The sequence below is a fragment of the Ostrea edulis genome, chromosome 4 (genome assembly GCF_947568905.1).
Source record: "Ostrea edulis chromosome 4, xbOstEdul1.1, whole genome shotgun sequence".
Classification (NCBI taxonomy): domain Eukaryota; kingdom Metazoa; phylum Mollusca; class Bivalvia; order Ostreida; family Ostreidae; genus Ostrea; species Ostrea edulis.
Window position 1 is genome coordinate 6,739,511 of NC_079167.1, and position 20,437 is coordinate 6,759,947.

At 35.4% G+C, this 20,437-nt stretch overlaps 1 protein-coding gene across 10 annotated transcripts in view; it reads right to left on the bottom strand.

The window, feature by feature from the left end:
• LOC125671692 (FYN-binding protein 1-like) overlaps window positions 1-20,435 on the bottom strand; it is a 52,138-nt gene extending 31,703 nt beyond the window's left edge. For 9 of the 10 annotated variants that reach the window (XR_007368718.2, XM_048907547.2, XM_056161771.1 and 6 more), the window contains exons 1-3: window positions 19,921-20,435; window positions 5,461-6,700; window positions 1,889-2,039 (exon numbers count right to left, since the gene is read on the bottom strand). Coding sequence is in view for 9 of the 10 variants with exons in the window: in XM_048907547.2 (XP_048763504.2) it covers window positions 1,889-2,039; window positions 5,461-6,700; window positions 19,921-19,923 (1,394 nt within the window). In the remaining variant the exon portion in view is untranslated. Of the gene's footprint in view, window positions 1-1,888; window positions 2,040-5,460; window positions 6,701-12,451; window positions 12,619-19,920 lie in introns of those variants that run through there. The other variant, XM_056161772.1, reaches the window with a different exon arrangement.
• Window positions 20,436-20,437: the final 2 nt, after the last annotated feature.

Here is a 20,437-nt window from a genome sequence, read left to right on the forward strand (position 1 = left end):
TTGTCCAAATTTTAAGTTTTGATTTCTGACCATATTTTAAGACAAGAGGCCCATGGGCCACATCGTTCACCTTATCACCAGAGCCCTGCTCTTTTCCAGCTGTTGGGATTTTTTAAAGATTTTTTTCTTAATCTTTATTCTCATGAAAATTTTGACCCACTATTGTGGCCCTGACCTAGCCCCAAAGGGTCACAACATAACTGAACTTGAATTCACACAAAATATGGATGCCTCAACACCAATATGACTAAATTGACCTTGCTGCTCTGGAAAAGATCAAGATCACAGATCATGGTACAAACTGAAAGGTCTTGTCATGTCAGGAACCTTTCATGTAACTTTCAATTTTACTGGCCCAGTGGTTCTACAGAAGATTTTTTCCTATATATCCACATGCAAAACTTTGATCTCCAATTGCGGCCCATACCTACCCCAGGGACCATGATTTGAACAAACTTCAGTCTACTCTATCTAAGGAAGCATACATGTAAATTTCAACTTTTCTGGCCTAGTGGTTCATGAGAAGATTTTCCCTTTATATCCGCATGTAAACTTTAATCCTATATTGTGGCCCTCAACCTACCCTCGGAGGCAATGGTTAGAACAAACTTGAATCTGCACTGTATCAGGATGCTTTCATGTTAATTTGAACTTTTCTGGCCCAGTTGTTCTTGAGAAGATTTTTAAATTACCCCACCCTATTTTTGCCTTTCCTTGATTATCCCCCCTACCAAATGGTCATGGATCTTCATTTGAAGAAACTTGAATCCCCTTCACCCAAGAATGATTTGTACCAAGTTTGATTGAAATTGGTCTATTTAATGGTTTTGGAGAAGAAGATGAAAATGTGAAAAGTTGAAAGAAAGATGGACAGACGAAAGAAACTTGAGCTTTAAGCTCCGGTGAGCTAGAACATTGTATACACCCCGATTCCAAATTTGTGGTAATACAGGGGAAAACACCATGTCTGTATAAATATAATTATAGCACCCTGCCTATATAGATACAGAAATAGATCCCTGTCTTTTAACTGATACAGAAAAAAACCACCCTGCAAATATACAGAAATATAACACCCTGTCTATATTATTACAGAAACAGAAGTTTGTCCGTATAGATAGAAATAATTTATCCTGTCTGTATAGATACAGAAATAATCAAATTTATCCCTTTAAGATAAATTCAGTTTAATATTGAGAATGATGAATTTGATATGCTTGAATATTTTGAAGTGCAATTAAATTTTTCCGGAATTTTGCTGTCCTTTTCTTGACACCATACTTAGTCCATAAAGAGTCCTAATGCGAGCATGCGCTCTCGGCCTTTTCATTTTCGTCCTCAGGCAAGTGAAGACGAATTTCCCTCCCATCCCTCCCTCAAATATTATGGTTGGTTTGAAGGTCCAATTCTATTGTATAATTTGATGAACTCATTTTCTGCTTTGAGTTTTCTTTCAATTGCAGAAATCGTCATGGCTGTTAGAGACTGGTGAAGAAATCTATAGACTTGCCTTTGTCAATCTTTCTAACGTGTTGGCGCAATTTTGACAGAAAACCATTTGCTGAGTGATACTGTTGTCTCCAGGTCCCCCAGCTCTGATATGGTTTGTTGAATATTTGTGAATGCTATGCTGCCAAAAGCTTACAGGTGGCAAGATCGGCGCATAGGGTATGAACATGCGAGTGGCATGTTAACGGTGAATGTTGTTTCAAATAAAAAGCCATGACAGTTCCGCCAATATGCTTTGAGTATTTTTTGTTCAGGTCAGAGGTGGTTAAAATAAGTAACTACCCATTAAGCTGAAATCTGTAGACATCAGCTTTATTCACGGGTATTGATTAATTTAAGTTTTAGGAATTTCGAAATAACACCCTGTTAGTACACATACATCAGAGAGACTGTCTTCGAGGCCCTGGAACTTCCCTGTCCTGCAGATTTGGGCCTCCTTGATACAGGCTCCTCAGGAAGTTCCTCATAAAGTTCATCTTGCTCAAGCTCCTCAATCACGTCTGTGTCTGGTAAAGACTCAGCTTTATCCTCTACAACACGAAATCAATGATTTAGCTAGTAAAGTCCCTATCATTATAAATAATCTCATATCAACATAACACCTGTATGACCTGAGATAACTTTATGTAAGTGAGTTTACTGTGTATATTTTGTGAAAGAATGAAACATAGGGTTGTTCTTTATTTTACATGATGCCATTGGACTAATGATCTTCCCCTGTCTATCTTATTCCATCTAGTTATGCAAGTTATACGTAGTCATGTATGAAGTAAACATATTCATGACAATGTAAATATTGAATTTATGCCACAACAATTCTGCTTTTTGACTTCTCTAGAGTCATTATTCTCTACTACTGCAGCACTGCATGCTCTGTTTTGACAGATGTTTTGCACAAATATTAGCAGTCATACACCTGACGATTAGATTTAATAAGAGTTACATTAACTACCATGATTATGAATCATTACTCGGACACACTAAATAAAGATAGAAAATCAAATAATATTCATATTTCTCCAGAACAGGGAAGTCCTGAACCAAATAAAATTCAAGTCGTGAATAAATAATGTGCATGTATCATGATAAACTGAGCTCCATCTCATCATTATGTTAAAGTGCTTTCTAAATGAACATGTTAATACTTAAATCCACTTTTGAAACAACTGAGTGAAACATGACAAAACAAAAACTGATGTAATAGTTGAAGCTGGCTGCTTTAGTCACAATTTACTGCTACATATGATAAACGTGAATTATCCAAAATGAAAATTATCATCTGCGGTCAAAAATATGTCCTAACATATTCATATATTTTTTCTTATAGATTCTGGGCTTTTACTGACCCATAAAAACCTGCCCTGTAAATGCCCAGGGACTATGTTAACTCAATTGTGATGTCACATCTGTTTCAGTGTTCAAAATGAACCATAGACCCAGTCTGTGTCAAATGACACCAGTCTATACCAATTGTAATTGAGATAGACCAAATTGTCTATGCCATTTTTCTAGGTTTAAAGCAATAGAGTTTATAATCCCAAAAAGTTGACGTCTGATAAACGTCATGAGGAAAGGAGTACATTGTTATGGAAATGGAAAGCAAATATGTTTTTTAAGTACATTAGAAGAAAATAACAATGTTTTGCATTTGTGTTATCTTTTTCAATGTTGCGGTCTATGCCAATTTGATGAGGTCTCTGTCATCTTTGTTTTGGCATAGACCTGTGGTCTATACCAAGTTTTAAACCAATTTCGAACACTGCTTTTTACAAATAGCGATCAAGGTAAACATTTCTTCTGCTAACAAAAATGTAAAGGAAAGTGAACTTCAAGAATCAAAAATGCATAGAATTTTAAAAATATGTAATAAAAGTTATTGACTAAATATCAGGAAATATGCCCATGCACCTAGCTTCAGTCATTGCACAGAAGCGGACCTCACAAGGTCAGTCGGACTTACAATGTAACAAACTCAGGCAGGTATATTTCCAGGCCTGGATTTCTCAAAATAAACTTAAATTTTCCTCAAATTCTGCAAGCTCAAATAAAAGAAAACGCAAACTTGAATTTGAGATTTTTTTTTATAAATCCATACCAGATATTCACTCAATAACTAATATCCTTTCTTTGCCAATAAATTTATTGAAAACCTAAACGTAAGAAATAAGCAAAGCATAATAAAAACCAAAAAGAGACTGAAGCTTTACTGGTGTGGATTAAATGGCTTAAGGTGGCTCACTACACCCTGAAATAGTTTCTCAAATCAGTACAAATTCATTTAATCTTAAAAGATATGATGATATATAATAAGTATATAGGCCAAATAGGCAGAGAGTATGCAAATTTGGATAAAAACATGATTTTCAAAAAAATTATTTCAACACATATGAACAAAAGCCTCTGTCGGATTTGAACTCAAGATCTGCGGTTCACCAGCCTAAATGCTTTAACCACTGAGCTACGGTGATAGACAAATGAATCGATTGATATAAATAATTTCACAAAACATTTAAATTGCCATCTTGTGACGTAGTGTCATAAAGAGTATAAGCTTTAGTGTAATACACAGTCAGGATTTATGAGAAAAACCGCAACAAAATTCAAACCCAAAGACAGAGCTCAATGGTCTTGGGCTAGTACAACTGTAAATATGGATTTGAGCCAGTGGTTTGTAAAGCGCCCTTGGGGCTAGTTTTGAATACGTATCAAAATTCTTCAATGATTGAGGTAGTAAATTATTCATGTGCTTCCAGGTTTTAATCGTGTGCAAAATATTTTCTTTGATTCACTTTTTTATATTTGTATTATGAAGTAACACAATGTTAATAAATTCATAAAATGTTTCTGAGAATGAATTGTAGGAGTATTCCTAATAAAAAATTGTCTTAAACTGCATAATCCCCAATTGGATCCTTTTCCGTAACAAATGAAAGTGTTTTATTATAAGTATTCAATCATGGAATTTGGGCTAGTTATTTTTATATCCACTAGTCAAAAAGAATAGTAAAAATTCTCATTTGACCATTAAAAATTTAAGTTGGTAGTCCAAGTGACCATTCACTGGTCACCAATGAATAGAAATAATTCTAACTCTGGCATTGATAAATGAGCTAACCAAACAGTAATAAGCATTGAAATTTTAAAGTTTGCAAAGGGACTTAACTCCTAATAGGGGCGAGTCTACTATGATGAAAGTCAAACCTGATTTACAGTTGCTCATTTATTAGATCATTAGTTCATGACAGTTTGATGGTGGTATCCAGGAACGTGTGGTCAAGGTTATATGAAAGGTCATGGTTAAAAAATGTGTGCATAATTGTCATGTTCCCACAAGATATATCTGTTTACAAGTTTAATGAAGACATCCCCAAGAGTTTGTCAGAATTCAGCTAAATGCAACATAAAGAAATGTGAGGTCAAAATTACATGCATGGTCAAGGTCAAAACATGTTGCAAGGTCAAGGTAAAAACATAGGCATAGTTGTCATGCCACCAGTATCTATATGAGCATAAAGATATTTCCTATTGTTTATTTAGAAATGATGGACAGGAGACAGAAATTTACATAGCAGACATAAATAGTGTGGAAAGAAGTTTTAAAAAGACATGTGGATGGACAAACACACAGTTCAGTAGATGGAAAGGAACCTTATAGTCTCTTTCAGTTTCCCCAGTAAGGAACTATTCAGCAAAGTTTATAAAATTAGCAATCTCGGGCAAAATATATGGAAATGGGATAGCTAACACCTGAGGTGGAACACATGTCCCAATTACTTTGTGACTATGCATGTTCCCAGAAGATGCCCTGCTGGATCTAAAGGTAATGACACATTTCACATCATTTACAGCAGGCATATATTCCCTCCCTTTCCCAAATGTTGATCTTATATCATTGCTCTCACTCTTTCTCTCCCCCTCTCTTAAAATTTCAATAATCACATGCTGTCTTACCTGATTGTGTTGTAAGGCTGGCTTTGTATTTTTCTACTATACTTTCTATATTTATGGCACCAAACAATTTTGCTGGTTTGGGAGGTGCTTTTTCGTTCACCTCTACAGTTTTTATGTCTACAGCATAAAACTTTTTCTGGTCAAAGTGCCTTGTTAAAGATTTCCGAACAACCGACTTTTTGTGTTTTAAGTTCCTCAACACAGGTGGCGGTTCGTCACTACTACTGCTTGCTCTCTTCAATCCTCCTATTACTTTAGATAATTCTGACTGATTTGCCAAGAAAGGACTACTTTTAAGTCTGCTCACAGGAGGGGGTTTGTCCTCGTCTTTTGGAACTGGTTCAGGTTTTACTTTCCTTGAGGGAGCATGAGGTTCAATCTTATTTGCTTCTGGTTTGCTCAATGGCTCTGGCTTATTTTGGAGATTCTTCTGCTTCCATAAAGGCAAAGGTTTTTCCTCCGACACACCACTGGATTCCTCAGATGACTTTTTACTCTCCAGTCTTACTTTCCATGGTGGTACATTCTCAATTTTTTTATCATTTTGTTCATCCTTCTGGTTTTGAGTTTTAGTCTTCCAAGGAGGCACTGGTTTTTCAGAGTCTGATTCTGGTTTTGGAGCCTTCCATGGTGGAGTAGGTTTTTCAGATTCTGCAGACTTTCCGACTTTCCATGGTGGAACTGGTTTTTCTGAAATGGGTTTTGGTGATTTAACAGGAGTGGCTGGCTTGTGTGCCAAATCACTTTTATTTTCCAAATCTCTTGCTAAAAATGGGTTCAAACGTTTCGGCTGTGCTGTTTCACTTTTATCAGCATTTTCAGAGTTTGAAACATCACCATTTTCTGACAATTTGTTGTTTTCAGCATTTTTAATACTCCTCAGAATTGTAGCTACACTGCTCTCTTTGTCCGTTGGAATTTTAGGTTTTAATGCCGGTTTAGGAGTAAAACTAGGTTTGGTGTCCTCTACATGATTTGTCACAGTTTTCTTTGGAACTGATGGTCTATTCATGGCTGGTTCTTGTTTGTCTGCCAAAAATGCAGCTGGAATGTTTAGTTTACTGTTTCTTTTGCTTGTGCTACCCGCCGATGGATTGTCTCTTTCACTTGTACTGTTGGATGTTGTAGCATGGTTGCTACTGAAAGCGTTTCCTGGTTGTGATCTTCCTAGCTTTTTATCTTCCTGAAATGTTGCTCTTGACTTTGAGATACTTCCAGTTCTTGACCCTTTACTTACATCCTGTTGATTTAGAGAAGATATGATTAATTCAACAAGATCAGGGGGTATTTTGTAAATCAATTGTGCTTGTAGTTTCTAATATTAAATAGCCTAACTTCTAAATTTTGTCACAAAGTTATACAGTGTATTATGTACAAACTGGTAATCTATTTTCACATATGTACAGTGTAATCATAATGTACATGGTAAACACCAACAAGGAAGAATAACTGTTAAGACAATGCTGGCACGTCTTCAAAAATTCAAATACATTATATAAAGCTGAGTACTTTTACATGTACTACATTAAATGGTAACTGAATATCAAATAAAGACTGTGAAGTATTTAAAATCCTAATTTCCAGTATGAAACTCAGGGTCCCTGTTGAATTCACCTTGCTCTGACCCACGAGATCACAGTTTGAATGTTAATTGAAATTCACTACATAAGGAAACACCACACAGGTTCTGCTATTTCAGGTCTTGTTCAAATGATATCACCTTACTTTTGCTATTGTTGTTTAATAATACCCTATGTTTTATATCAAGTTTTGTTGAAAGAACAAGGTACATATATACGATTGTGTACATAAAAGGGCCCAACAAATTCTCTGTTTTAAATGTGTTTTGAATTAAGCTTGATCTGTGTTTTAAGTAAGTTAAACATATGCCAAGCATACTATGTCAACTTAAATCAAAGTTATTGCTTATTTGATAGCATCATTATGTCATGAATAAGACTTTTCCCGCTTTTTTCCCAAAAGAGCTTGATAACTGTTAAATTTCATCCAGATTATTGCATAGGAAAAGGTGTGCCCATTTGAGACCCCTATACTGAAATTATTCATTTTTTGGGCCAGATGATTGTAGAAATTGTCCCCACTTCTTTGTTTATTGTTCTCGGGAGGAAGTTAAAAACTACGGTAAAATTTTATACCATCTGCTAAGATATTAAAAAAGCCTATAAACTCACGAGCCTCTGGGTGAGTTAAAACAAACATTTAAATAATACACACATACACAATCACGTAGTCATATCATAAAGCATTTAATTACTGTAAGCATGGTAAGTCATCAATAAAATGAAACATAAAAATGAGGTACAAGCTCAGCAAAAAAAAGTCAGGAAAACAGTGAATTAGAAACTTTTGAAGTCTAAGGGCAATAACAATGGTGAAAATAGGTCAATCATAACAATCAACATGAAATTTTAACTTGATTTGTAGGTCATCAATATAAAGAAAAGCACAGCAAAAAAAGTCCAAAAACTTTGACAGACAGAAAGGAGTTAAAACACTATATGCCCTGACTGTTTCATGTCTGGGGCATAAAAACCTTATAGAATGAAATCTTCACCACTTTCTAGTTATTTAGGTTTGTGCCTAAATGATCCCTTTTCTCAGATGATAAGATACATGATCTCTTTTAATCTGCATTTCAAATAGCAGGAAGTAAAATTTTACCTATCCTGGAGGCTATTGTTCAGTTAAATAAATATTTCCTGTCTCGCAATACACATGTATGAACACTGTAATTTGACATAGGTAGAATATTATTGACAATTTAAAATGTGGAGAAAATGAAAGAAATATAAACTTCAGTACAATGAACTCCTTCATGTGATTCAAAATGAAGGACAAAAATTTAACCCCAATTTACTACAATAAGAATCCCCTTGTAACTAAAATTTACAAATTGTAACTTTTTGTTAAATTTGGGAACTGTTTTGTGGTGTATCAATACATATGGTTGGAAAGGCCCAAGATATGCATATGTCCATGATTTCTACTCTACTTGAGGATACATGAATTGATTTACTGATTTGACAAATGATGATATTATTTATTAAGTTCCTTCTATTTGACATTATTGGCCGTTGCGGTTCATCGCTGTATATAAGTTCGTTTTGGTTATTAGTTGTACCCGCAGGAAGAGGAATTGGAACTCTTTGGTGCAAAGGAGATTCTGATATTGGCGGGCCGGGAGCAGAGAGCTCTGGACAGCAACCCCACACGTATTTGGTGAGTTATATCAATTTTCATTATTGTCAAAAGGACATGATGAAAAAGATATTAAACATATTTCCTACATGCATATATTTAAGAAATGGATTTCATTTTTGTAAAATACATGTGGGGATGAACCCAGGCCAACACTTTATACCTGCATTCATGAAGAGTATGCTAGTGTAAAGTGTTGTTATTCATACCCTCATGGATTTTCAGAAATGAAAATTATTGTTTAATAATTACATTTTACTTTCATTTCTGTCTGAATACTCCCAGTTGTTAAAATAATTGTACTATATTTATCAAGATTCATGATATATATGCACAATGTTCACATTCATGAGGAAATGGCTATCAGTTCAATTGGTAATGATATCAAGGGTGGAAATGTAAAAACTATGGTACGAAGTGCCCCGTTTTGAATGAATTTGAATCTACATTTCATTAGGAAGTAGAATTGATATTGAAATGCTCAGCGGTTACAGATCCATTCACACACTTCTTAATCTTGAAGATTTTTCCTGCATTTTGTAGAATAGCGGTAAAATATTGCATGATAGAATTTATGTCTGTCTTATTTAAAGAGAATGGAAGATCTGGATAAAAGTTTTTCTTTCACTTGACCAAGAAGCAGTCTTGGCACACAGTGACGCAGGGCAGTTAGAAGCTAGCTAGCCATGATAATTCAATTAAGGTCAGATGCAATATGAGGCCAAAATGAAATATATTTGTGTTTGCTATTTCACCGCCCCAAAAATTAGGTACGGTAGGTAGGTAAAACATTTTATTGTATTTTTATTAAAACGTTTTATTTGAAATCTTAGTTTATGATACACCTTTTAAAAAATACAGGTCTGTCTATATTACAAATACTTTTAAAACATAATGAAGATCAATAGTATTCAAAATGTTAATCAGAGAAACTGGAACGCGAAATGAAAAACATTCTGTTTAGAAAATTCCGTATTTTTATTTAATTTATAATCAATCAATATCATCAATAAAATATTTAGGGTTCGCAGCAAAAATTGTAGATAGAGTCATGAAACCAGAAACACACATATCTTTTATTTTGGCCTGATGTCTACAGCTAATGCTAATCTTGCAATGTTTTTGTTTTATTGCATGTTGACAGACATCCCAGTTGGTAGAGCATGTACAGTTCCTGCTATAGCAGCAGGAAAACCTAAAGCTTCATCACAGTTTATGCTTAATGGGGTGGTGGTGGGGACATGATATTGTGTTAGTATAAACAATGATTTTCAGCAGGAGAAAGAATACTAAACGGATGTGTTATTGAATCTATTTTGGCACCCAACATACTTTTTTGTGCAATGTAAGCAATGCCTTTGTACTTGGAAATTCTTCCTCACTTAATTCCTCTCATGTTTAATCCATTTGAAATCCTTACTCATACACTAGCTAGCTTCCAACTTGCAGAAAATATATGACATGGCTGGATTAGCACTGAAATAGTTACTAACGGGGAATTGCCTATATCAACATTGATCAAGTACTGATTCTAAGACTTTTAAGATGGGGAAGCATATTGTTTTGGGTCTGTAAGTTTGTCTTTGTATTTGCAACATACACTTTCGTCAAAACTTTCAGACTATTACAAGACAGAAACAACAGAATTTGGCCATGGTCTGATGAAGAGTACTGTGGATTCCTGCACTAGGTGTTTTTCAAGTGTTTTGTCTTTGGATGTGGAAATTTCATGCATTGTCAAAGTCAAGGCATCAATCTAATTCTGCGCAGAGTGTTTTCTTATCTATGTATTACATCTGTGGCGGTCAGATGGGTTCAATCGCTGGTTCAATCAGTTGGTAGAGCACCTGATTGGAGATTCAGAGGGCCTGGGCTCAAATCCCAGTCTGGTCCATTGCATTTTCTCTTTTCATGTTACACATATAACAGTAAGGGAGAAAATTCCCTGCATTGTCAGCAGCATTGTTGGTGTCCAGATTATCAATGTGTTAACCACTGATGTATGTAAACATTTATCATGAGCAAAGGCAAATCCATAAAGTCTAACAGGTAATATTTTGGGGGCTACCTTTGAGGCACACCCACAGCCTCCAGAAATTTCTCTTTTGATAGCAAAAGCAGAAGACAGTTTTCAAGCCAAAATCTTTAACATTTTAAGGAGATTAATAGAATTTTTCATAATGTGTATCGGATTGGGAAATAACACTGAGGGGACAAAGTTCACAGTTTAATCCAAGACCCATACAGCAAATCTTGTTCCTGAGGTGGAAATTCCCTATTCCACAAGAGTTTTTCTAATGTGGCAGTCATGTGGGTTTGATTGCTGGTGCCAGATAGCTTAGTTGGTAAAGCACCTGACCACAGATTCTGGGGGCCAATGTTTGAATCCCAATCTTGTCTGTTGCATTTTCTCCCTTCCAGTTACATTTGGTGCCCTAGACCAGCCTCTGGAACTGACAGGCGAAAATGCATGCCAGCTACAGATAAAGATCCTGGATTGATGTCTTCAAAGTGTGAAGACATTTAAGGAAGGAGGATTGTAGTTGTCAGATGGGTTTGATTGGCAGTGCCAGATTGCTCTATTTGTAAATAGAGATTCTGGGGGCCTGGGTTCGAATTCTGGTTTGGTCTGTTGCATTTTCTCCCTTTCTGTTACACTAATATTTTTTAAAAATTTAAATGTGAAAACTTAACAGACAACCACAAAGAGCATACAAAATAACGTTTACACCGAAACAGCAAAACCCAAGACAGTCCCTAAAAAGCTTCATCAAAATATAAAATAATTAAGTTACTCAACCATGTAACATAAGATATAGGGCATCATGATTAATGATGTGGGTAATATTGGTCTCAAACTGGCGATTATAATGAGAAAAGGTTTTTTATTTTATCATTTTTCAGTCCATGTCTTTTTAAAAATCATTGTGAGGGTTCAGGGGTCGATCATCCCTAATGGGTATATGTACATTATACACACACACACACACATAGATAAGATAAGTTTATATATATATATATATGTAAGTACACTAAAGCTCTGTTGTTTGAAGTCCCTACACTTAGATTCTAACAGTTTTAAGATAGCTCTATAGATCCTTTATCAGAGGTTGATCTGGATGTTGCTGTTTTTTAATTATGATTAATTCTACCCTCAAAATGAGACACCCAGTCTGGAATCCTGAACTGTATATATTATAATTCCCTCTTCTCAAAATAACATGGGTTGGGTTCCATAACATTAGAGGTGTCTGGATGGCAGATTAAATCCCTTCTCCTTAAAAATAAGAGGGTCTGGAATCCTGAACGGTAATTCTTTCCCCTCGATATAAGAGATTCGGAGTATGGTATAATTCTCTCCCCACGATTTAAGAGGAGTCAGGAAACTTGGCCCTGCCCTTGAACACAGACTTGTGTAGAAAAATCAAGACATCCCCTAGGAAGATATTTTTCATAGAGGCGGGTGTCTTGATTGATTTTTCTGCACAAGCCCCTGTATGTGCCCTTTTAGTTGAATACAGAGCGTAAATTGAGGACCCTCATCATAGTTGTGATGAAACAACTGCTAAATGACAGTGTGTATTTCAAATATAATTAACTGGTCCAACAGTCTCGTAAGTTTACATCGGCCCCCTATAGGAAAAATGTAGGCCTACCCATCAACCCATTACATTTTATACATATATACTGTATATATGTTACAGTCACATTTAAAACATACAATTAGCATTTGACAAACAAAACATCAAAGATATTTATATTTTTTTCTTACCACGGATTCATTCTTGGTGCGTTGCAACAATCGTATCTTCCTTCATGAAGAAAATCGTAACAATTTAAACAAGATAACCATAACTTCCTTGTGTGACACATTCGCTCACTACACCGGAAAGTAGGCCTGAATGGGGTCTAGTCTAAAATCGGGATCGGGCAAAAAGACGGTATTGTTGGTTTTGGGGAGACAGAAATCGGGGTGTCTTTTTTTTTTTTTTTTTTTTTTCTTCATTGATTGATTATTTTACGTCCCGTCGAGAATATTTCACTCATATTGAGACGTCACCAGCTGTAAGGGAAGTATTGGCTCTTTGGAAAGCTTTAAGTTTGCATATTTACAGGACTACTTAAAAAAGGATTGGTTTTGATTTTAAAAATATCATTTTGGGAGAATTATCACTTACCAAAGACAACATAAATATTAACTTTATTATTTTGTATGCTAAACAGTATATTTTCAATAGCTCATTACAAGGTAAAACACTAATATTTTAGGTCTTCTGAACCACTTGAAAACAAAATACAGTATTGAGAGGTGTACATTTATTTACAATTCCAATCAATTATTTTTTTTAAAAACAATGGAATTTGTGGAACAATATATTTGAACCCATTGAATAATATATTTTTACTGCATGTTTTGTATATAAATTTGTATTTTTGATACTATTATAACAACCTCAATATTTTTTTTTTTTTGGTATAACTTCAGCTATTTTTGAAATGTATGAGTGGAGTATGAATGGTTGGTTTGAGTGATTATATATCCATTGTACAACTTACATTCAAAAGTATATTATGATGCACTTAATTTCTATTTGTACAAGGGACAACGCTAATTTTAAAAAAAAAGGCTGTAAGGGAAGTACCACAAATTTAGACCTACGCTTAGCGTTCAGGGCCGTACGTAGCAGTGAGAGTTCTATATTGTGCCAACGCCTGCAGCGACACGGGACCTTCGTTTTTATGGTCATACCCCAAAAACCCGTGATTCTCACTTCTAAATGCCGAGCGTTTGGCAAAGGAGCAATCACAAGGCCTACCTATTTTAACGTCTTAGGTTTGACGCGGCCATAGCAGGAGTGGGGCTCGAACTCATTCGGGTTTTCTTCGAAATTTACATTTACCACTATTTTGTTAGTATTCAAACTCTGCTGTTTCATTGTAAATTATAGATAAGCACATCCTCATATGTTAGAATAACGTTATTTCTAAGAAATAAAGATCGCGTTTTCGTGTACATGTATCCCGTGGGGATCCGGGTTAGAATAGGTCCTCAGTACCCCTTGCTTGTCGTATGAGGCGACTAAACGGGGTGCAATCGGATCACGCGCTCGTCATTTTCCGTAACCGGTTACGGAAATAGCCGAGTAGTTACGATTGAACGGGGTGGTCCTTCGGATGAGACCGCAAAAACCGAGGTCCCGTGTCACAGCAGGTGTGGCACGATAAAGATCCCTCCCTGCTCAATGACCATAAGCGCCGAGCATAAGCCGAAATTTTGCAGCCCTTCACCGGCAGTGGTGACGTCTCCATATGAGTAAAATATTCTCGAGAGGGACGTTAAACTATATTTAATCAATCCATCAATCGTGTACATGTTGCAGGATAACTGGTGAGGTCCATAAATGTTGTTGAGGCAGTAGCCGAGGCTTCGAGACAGAGGAGGTTACCCTGCATCACCCCCCCCCCCCCCCAAGAACTTTTATTTTTATTCTACTACATGCACTACAGCAGAGAAATATACAGTCGATCGCTTACCCATTTTTTTTACCTTGGCGTATGCACCGAAGTGTTAGGTTACTGTGACGCCACGGCAGTTTTCGAAACCGACTAGACCTACATGTTTTTTGCTGACGAAGTAAGTGAGATGGTAAGGTATACTAGATCTGTTTTTTTGAAGGGTACCTGTAAAATGCGAAACGATACTTACCAAAACGAAATGAAATTTAACGAAACAGAAAGAACAAAAACATTGTATAACCGAACTCTTTAATCATAGTAGTGATAACATATGGGCGGTCATCTCAGACCCTAATCTCGGTTGAGATTCGACTCGGCTGAATATTTGGACTGACGCCGGTCAAGGCGTCAGTCCAAATATTCAGCCGAGCCGAATCTCAACCGAGATTACTCACACCCTTGTGAAAGTTGCCACTTATAAGTGAAATTCACTTCCCCGTTGTCGTGATCTTTCGGGTTGACTGCATGATATTGTATGTGGTTCATCAGTTAGAATAAAACATTGTTTGAAGAAGCTGGTGTTTGAAAAAATTGAAAGCAGGAAGACGTGTATCATCTGAATTTATCTCTAACTGTTTAGGTGCGAGTACTTTCATTTATGGAAAAATGATATACGGTAGTACCATATTATACGAATACAATGTTATTAGACATTATTATTGATATGCAGTAAGCCTAGAGATAACTCTAAATATTTGGGGTATTGCTAAATCGGGGAACGGAAAACGGAACGGAAAATGTATTATGTAATATTCAAAGGAAGATAGCATTTTGTAAAATCAAAAGGCTTATGAACAAGGGAAGCAGAAATTACGGAGAGAACGGGAATACATGTTCAGAGAAAAATAACTTCGATAACCGCAATTTAATTGGCTAAATAACTTGTACTTTCTTGAATATTTATAAATTAAATCCTAAGGAATGAATTTTACAGCAAAATAAGTCATTGGATTATGACATAACTTGTCCAGATTCGTGGATTATAAAAAACGTAATTGTGCGCCAAGTAATGGTATAACCCAGGAACACACCTTTCTATTAAATTCGTCTCTTAGAAAAATTGATAAGGAGTGAAATTTTAGTGTATGCATATATTAGGGGTTTATAAAAATTGGAAGCACGAGGTATTTTCTGCAGAATCAGCTTCACCGATCATATAAATTACACCTTGTTTCCATTCTCTAAATATCACCACAAGATATAGAATGGCTGAACATCGGTTAAGTCTGCGCGCGGGTGCGGACCTCATAATCTTTACCGCGCAGAGACTGAGTGGGCATATTTCCCGATATTCAGTCAATAGTCTATCGAGCTGAGAAAAGCATATATACCTTTCATGACTCGACACCCTGTTGAACCAAATCAAAAAGACTTGTTATATTATTAATCCATTTAACTATTATTTTAAAATATTTTGACACATTAACACTTGCTTTTGAAAATTTAAACATTCATCTATTTAGTTTTAGTATTGTGTTGTGTGATCGCTGTGAAATAGTCACTTGGTCCGGTGATATCAAATCAAATCAGAAATAACACATCAAATCAATGAGATATGTATTTTGTTTTGATATCTCAGTCAACTCATTGTTGCAAGTCCTATAACATATGGTAAATATTTAACATTCATTTTAAACGTAGAGCTTATTATACACCTCGTTCATCCGTTAAATTAGATTTTTTCAAATATACTAAAATAATTCATATTGACCAAAAGAGGGATATACCACAACGGATCGATAATAAAACACATTACCCTGGTGCTATTTTCAAAACAATTGCATGTTTCAGAACTATTTACACGTGTTCACCAGATATACATGTATAACGAATCACGAGAAACGTCTAACTTCACTACTAAAGAATCTATTTCACATTAGGCGAAAGATACACGTCATGAAAGAAAGGGAATTCGTCTACAGTATCAGTGGTTTGATATTGAAGTATTTGTCTTTTCGAATCAAGTTGTTGATCACCGATCACCGTGGATTTTGAATAATGATTTTTAAGTCAAGTGTACTAAGATATGAATTAATTTACTGAATGCCGATCAATCTGTTACTCAGGCCACAACAAACCCCATTATTTAGTAAGGATCACATCCATAATTTATCTAACCTGGGCGGCAATGTGAATCAAATATATTTACTCAATGACATCATAATGTACATGTATGTTCTAAAGGTTTGATGATAGTAAACTTGACTGAATACATGGATGTCTTAAATCTTAATGAATGTAGATTTCTTATAGGTAAATTTGTCAGTTCATATCAAATCTATGCATTTTCAATAAAATATTTTTAAAGCAGGAAATTAACAGTTTTTATCAACAAGGAACATAGATAAACTTGATTTTATTGAAAAATGCTATCACAGAATAAAGTAAAAAATAAATAATAAAAATACCACAAATCAACTGAAATTCATCTAAAGTCAGAGGATATTTTATAGGTATATAATAATACGTTTATTCACCAATTAAGGATGCAAGATGCAATTGTTCTGAATGTTTCATGTCTAAAGCAGGCAGGTTAGAATAATTATTTAAAATGAAATTAATTGTGCTATATGAATTTAAAAAAAGTTAATGAAAGCATGAATTGTTGACTTGATAACAGGGGGCACCAAGGGACAATGCCTGTTAACAGTCTAGTAACAGGGCCGTAAATTAACCTTCAATTTGGAGGAGGCAGGAAATTAGGCGGGGGTCTGGGGGCCGCCCAAGCCCCCAGACGCTGAGCACATTTTGTGCACACTGAACACGTTTCGTGCAAAATCCTTGATTCTAGGGCCTTCTAAGATGTTACTTGACTAACTCATTCTAAAAGAAAGATTTGGAATGCTTTTTAAGGGAGGTATCATGTTCTTAGTTATTGGAAACAACATAAATTCTAATGAACTTTAAATTTTAATTTTTTTTGGCTCAAAAGTTGGAGGAGGCAGCTGCCTCCTCCGCCTCCATGTAATTTACGGCCCTGAGTAATAAATTATTGTACCAGACTGTTGGTCTTATTAGTATTCCCAGTAACCAAGACAGCTTGCAAGTGTAAAATATGGGGGGGGGGGGGTGTACAATGCATTGAGATATACTACTTGTAGTATTATATTCCCATAAATTCATTGGTTATATACAAGTAGTAGAAAGGCAGGGTTCAGAATACACCTACATTGTATCAACAGCTAGGGTGATGTTTGACTAATGAAATTAAGTTTTAAAACACTAACAGTAAATTAGAAAGAAACACACTAGAACTCCACATCCTTCTCTTCCTATGAAGAGGTAGTGTAATTGCGTTCATTTCTAAAGGAGAATTTTGACCTAAATAGGAAAACTGGAATAAAGCGCACAATAAATTAGAAACATATGTCTACACCAGCATGTCACTGAGTAAATATATTTGACTGCCCCTTCACGTCCTTGTCATTTTAGGAAAAGGCGCAAGGGTAAACAAGCTTTTACTGGTTTCATTGGTCGGTCCCACAGTTTCCCCCGGTACACCGTTCACGGAGGTTTCATTTATCATTTTACAAAAGGAGAAAATATGATATATATATATATATATATATATATATATATATATATATATATATAGTCACTACCGACAAGCACATCGAACAACATAATTTCGTATTCATTTGCGTATTACCTTAGTACCCTGTTCAATGGGTCTGATCGCTGTTCTTGGTCCCCGTTTAATGTTAAGAATGTAGGAAAAAAAGTCACAGGAAAAAAAGTCACGGATAAAAAGTCACAGGAAAATATGTCACAGGAAAAAAAAGTCACAGGAAAAAAGTCACAATATACATTTTGTATAAAAATCACATAGATGTAGGGAAAAAAGTCACAAGATATATTTTGTATAAAAATCACATAGATGTAGGGAAAAAAGTCACAATATATATTATATTATATGTATAGGGAAAAATTCATAGTATATATTTTGATATAAAAGGGTCACATATACAAAGGGGGAGAAAGTCACAGTATATATATTTTGAAAGAAAACTACATGTTCCAACACAAAGGTTATGTAGATATATAGATTGGGAAAATGATGGAAATGAACCACCAAAAAACAATAAGAGTTGTTGAACAACAAAATTATATATGAATAAACAGACACAAACACAAATATATGAATGAGTGACCCACCAAGTTGCTTATATAATGTCAAGTATGGTAGTAAAAAAGATGTGACCAAAAAAACCACTCTTTATAAATATTGTGACTTTTTTCCCCTACCAAATTGTGACTTTTTTTCCCTATGTATGGTCAAAGTCACTCTTTATAAATATTGTGACTTTTTTCCTTGGTATAGGCAAAAACAATCAAAATTTTTGAACAAAACAAATTGTGACTTTTTTTCCTAGGTGTGGTCATAGGCACTCTTTATAAATATTATGACTTCTTTTCCTACCCAGATCGTGACTTTTTTCCGTTTACCAATGTTAAAAGGTATCACGAGATAACAACTGTGCATAGATAGAAAGGACTTCGGAGTTCCTGGTGATGATCATCCACGAGTAACACCATAATTTGATCTTATCTTCACATCTGCGGCGAATTTAGTCAATTCAATGGAATATACCATTCTTACAGTTTCAAAATGGTGACCGAGTCTAATGCATGTCAATGGCATGCATTTCTAGACTCCATCACAATTTGACATGCATTTCTAAACTCTTCATTCAATTGACTAAATTCGGCGCAGATGATATTGTCAAGTGTTGTTCAAAGTCAGTTCTATCCTGATCCCTTTTCTAGGAAATTTAGATTATCCGAGTAGCATACGGCAGCGGTGCCGATCAGACAAATCACAACTGATTTTGTCATTTAACAAGGAGGACCGCGTATAGTTTTGCTATTCTCTATTGAGAATTTGCTGGCTCGTTGTCTCTAGTCATCAACGAGGAGAGACGCCTAGTCCACACATTCTCAATAGAGATATTATATTGTAATTAGTGGATGCAACATGTCCATCTGACGCTCGCTCTGACAGTCTTCCTCCAAGTCCCTAATAACTACTATTCATAGGAAGTAGCTAATATAATATGGTGTGTTGGGTTGAGTCGATTTACAGCAATTTTTTTTCATTTCGTACACTGACCAAAGAACATCATATTTTGTCCAAATATCATAACATTCTGGTGCCCAAACAATAAATGGCTACCGTGAACGTACAGCCTTCAGCCCTATTTGATTAGAAATAAACAGTGCATAGTTAGTCGTACCCCTAATACTGATTTTTAAGGAAATAAAGATTTTTTAAAAATGCAGCGGCGATGCCTCGCATTATTGTTGTGGTTTATTAAAGCGATGACTTCCTGTTCTCTAGTTTCAACCCCTTTACAACTGTCGATCCCTAACTGTAAATGTCGCTCTAAACCTGAGTGTACAATATACACACGCCCCGCGTAATGTTGATACTAAGTTAATATCATGAACCAACAAACCAAACAATACATCTATTCACGTTGAATATATACAGTGGCATGACTGCAGTAACTCGTCTTAAATCAATCAATACACATTATATTCATGTCTCCTGCCAATCTCTTTGATTTTCACTTGATCCAGTGCTTTAAGATAACATTAGCTGATATTAAGCGTATCGGATATTTGCAAAATGTTGCAACTACAACTAACCACCGAATGTAAATAAGAGATTAACGACGATCAACATTGAAAAGTGATAGCTTGACTAACTTCCGTGTTACTCACCATTTCATCAAAACCACGACACAGTGATAGCCAGGTTTTTGGAGTCACATTTTTGCAATCCTCGGAAAGACCGGATTCTCCAGGAGCCACACGTTTTGACTTCCTCTTTCACTTCGTTATCTGATGATAACCAAGGGTGTGTGCTTCTCGTAAAGTGTATATAGTAATAAGGAATAATTGGAAACAGATTACGCAGCACAACAAGTTTAAAAGAGCTAGGTCCTTCAATATAGTCTATACTATTAATAAACAAGTACTTCAAAATCTACCGTCATCACAGCGCTAGCTAAAGGTTCACTCATAAATCACTTCGATAACAGAAATATTTAGAATGTAAAATCCAACAAGTTTCCATCAAATAGCAGACATCTAATAAGTCAGATTTGTTTGCAGACGACACATTAACAGTTGTCGTTCATGTTAGTTGAAATACCTTTTATACAAAGGAAGACACAATATTGGGAGTTTAATACAATGAAGTCATTTACTAGTTTATTTACCACAAGAACTGAACACG